Source organism: Mizuhopecten yessoensis, unplaced genomic scaffold (assembly GCF_002113885.1).
Source record: "Mizuhopecten yessoensis strain PY_sf001 unplaced genomic scaffold, ASM211388v2 scaffold4505, whole genome shotgun sequence".
Taxonomy (NCBI): domain Eukaryota; kingdom Metazoa; phylum Mollusca; class Bivalvia; order Pectinida; family Pectinidae; genus Mizuhopecten; species Mizuhopecten yessoensis.
In genome coordinates this window covers 4407-7218 of record NW_018405580.1, presented here as the reverse complement: position 1 = coordinate 7218, position 2812 = coordinate 4407, and the positions used below count along the sequence as shown (strand labels likewise).

General features: G+C 37.5%; 1 protein-coding gene across 3 annotated transcripts; it reads left to right on the top strand.

Annotated features, from left to right (window-relative positions):
• Positions 1-2753, top strand: LOC110449117. 3 transcript variants are annotated; one of them, XM_021495750.1, is made up of 4 exons: positions 1-84; positions 482-670; positions 1288-1350; positions 2353-2750. In XM_021495750.1, exons 2-4 carry the CDS (start codon positions 515-517, stop codon positions 2446-2448), a joined length of 315 nt encoding a protein of 104 aa, XP_021351425.1. In that variant the 5' UTR covers positions 1-84; positions 482-514; the 3' UTR covers positions 2449-2750. The 3 variants fall into 3 exon arrangements, with proteins under 3 accessions (XP_021351425.1, XP_021351427.1, XP_021351426.1); XM_021495752.1 differs by lacking the exon at positions 1-84 and adding an exon at positions 276-339 and having other exon boundaries at positions 2353-2753; XM_021495751.1 differs by lacking the exon at positions 1-84 and adding an exon at positions 315-394 and having other exon boundaries at positions 2353-2753.
• Positions 2754-2812: the final 59 nt, after the last annotated feature.

Below are 2812 nucleotides of genomic sequence, written 5' to 3'. Positions count from 1 at the left end.
CGACCGTGTTATGGTTTACGTATATATGTAGAGGACTACACCTGTGCTTTGTTTTGCTGTTTTGAACTGTCACTGACTATACAGGTGAGTAGGAATGTTGATATCGCAGACAGATGATACAATCCTTAGACATGTACGGGGGATGGGTTTGGGGTGCAAGTTTTAACTAATTAAAATATTGTTAGCCAAGAAATGAGCTGATCAAAATAAACTGCCTCCTCTCACGTGAGATGTATAGCAACCTATGTCGTCACAAAGTTTTTTTAAGCCAGTGTCAGTGGTAACACACGCATATACATGATTCATGAAGTCATTACAAAGTATCACAAGGCGTGGATGGTAAATCCACCAATTGTCTACCCAGTATCCTTAACAAATTGCTTGGCTCTTCTGTGTTGGTATAAAGTGTTAATGATATAATCTATAAAAACAAATATGTTTATATCCTACATTTGATTATTTTGTTTTTGTTTTGTTTTAGGAACACACATTCAAATAAAGACGTTCAGCAGTAATGGGGAGAGGACAACGCCCTATAAGTGGAGGGCTTGTGATAATACTGCTCATAACAAGTTCAAGCCCGATAACACACTCTGCTCTAATAAACGGAAACATTTTCAGCTCTACTGTAAAAACATTTACAGACAAGGTTGGATTTCCCGATATACAGGTACGAATCTTCATAGTTTTCGTAACAGGCAACTCGTTGTGATTTCTTTATAGACTTATTTGTTTTAATTGGTTATCGATATAACATTTCTTCCATGGTCTTATGTTGACGACATGTCACTAGAAACGCTTAATTTTACCGCTTTATCTAGCTTATAATGAATATATCAACTACAATGTATTGACTGTTTTGAGGTAAATAAATTGATGTTGTAACATGGTATGGTCAACCTTACGTGAATGTTTGTATATTATACTCGGTGTTTGAAATCGTACACGTGTACTGGACTATACGAGTACAAGTACTAGCTTTTTCTGTGTTTAATTTTAGACTTATAGAATAAACTAACGTTTATCACGTGACTCTGGATAGTATTGTTTGACTTAATAGTGTTGGTTGAGGATGTAGTTCTGGTTCGGTTCATTTCCACTACATCTGTCATCGTTTTGTCAAGTGACACGCCGAGCGTCGAAAACTCCAGAAACACTGATTCTGTGAGGCAGCTTGCTGTGCTGTCAATATGGAGGGATCATGAACCTATTCTGAAATATAAATATATACATTTTACATATAGACAATGTAATTGCAATTTAATGCTTTCACAATTTTATTAACAGACATTATACAATGATGCCCAATCCACAGCTTTCGAAGTTGAAGGAGTGAGTCTTGTAACAGAAGTAAGTAATTGTTTATTACAATTTCTGTGAACGTGCGGCTTAGGATCAATTCATTTTGTGTTGTAAAACTACAATGCAATCTAACGATAAACAGAAAAAAATGCTTCCATTTAGTATCGATGCATTATTGTAAGGTATATACTTTATATCATTACGTTGTTTATGAGATTGTTTGAGTAGAGTGTGTTATTTTATCATGACAATGAGATCAGTATATAGATTTGCTGTTTTGTGGAAATAATCTTTGATCCGTCTTTTGTTCAAGTTCTTTACCCCAGTGTTGTTATCACTTCCAAACTTAACTACACATCGTGTATAGTATTGTACGATTGAAATCGTTTTTAAAAAAGCAACAACCATGTTTCATGGCTTGTCGTTTTTGATTCTGAAATATTTGTGATCCTTAGCATTTCAAAACATGCTTCAATCGTTGAATAGACGGCATAAATGTGGAGACGACACTCGTATAGAACGTACTTCCTCCGACAGCCGTTATAGTGTGCCCCAGTCCCGACTTATTGGATAAACCGTCTGCGATTAGGAAACGTTTTTGGTTACCCACTTCTGGACATGATTTTATCTGTCAACCATTTAATTATGACGTCACGTAAGAATGATTTGCGCAATTTACTTCCACTACTGCGTCATGATACATGTCAATTGTTACCCCGATCGGAAACCAAAAATCATTTCATTTCAAAGGGAAACAAACATTTCCCCTAAACTCGTGATGGCTGCCTATCATGTTTATTTAACAATCATTATTTTAATTTTCATATTGTGACAGACACTCGTAATCCTCGTGTGTTTGTACCAAAGTTGCTGTTAACTAATTGGAGTAAGATAAATATGATAACCACCAAGCACTTGTTGGGAACCTCTGTATGTCTAACATTATATATTCGTTTGATATGTCGAGAACGAGGCTCAGGTGGAACAGTTGGGCTTGAACACAGCTGAGTACCTTTTTGTTTAATTTCAAGTTTTTGCTAACGTTAACAGCTATTAAGTGGACAATGCCGGGTAGACGTGGTCGTGGAGGAAGGGCTGGTCATTTTGGTGGTCAAAATTCGTCGGGACGGGGAAAAAACACCTTGACCGGTAAAGTCAATGCACGCGCTAATTCGTTTGGGGACAGTGTGGGACAAGATGGCGTACGTAGTGACTCGGATGGCTTTATCACACAGTCGCGTAAGCGGTCAAGGAGAACCACAGGTGGTGACAGTGTACATTTTACTGAGGCAGATATGCAGAATTTTGATGATGCCAATGTTGACGACAAACTAGGAATTATGATGCAGTTGGATACCATGAAAAGCACACTGGACAAGGTCAGTAAGAAGTTCAACAAGGCTACCAGAGACATTCAGGCAGTGAAAACTGATTTGAATGATTATGACTATAGACTCTCGTATGTCGAGTACAGAGCTATCGACTTGGAGGCCAGAAGTCGTCGAAACAT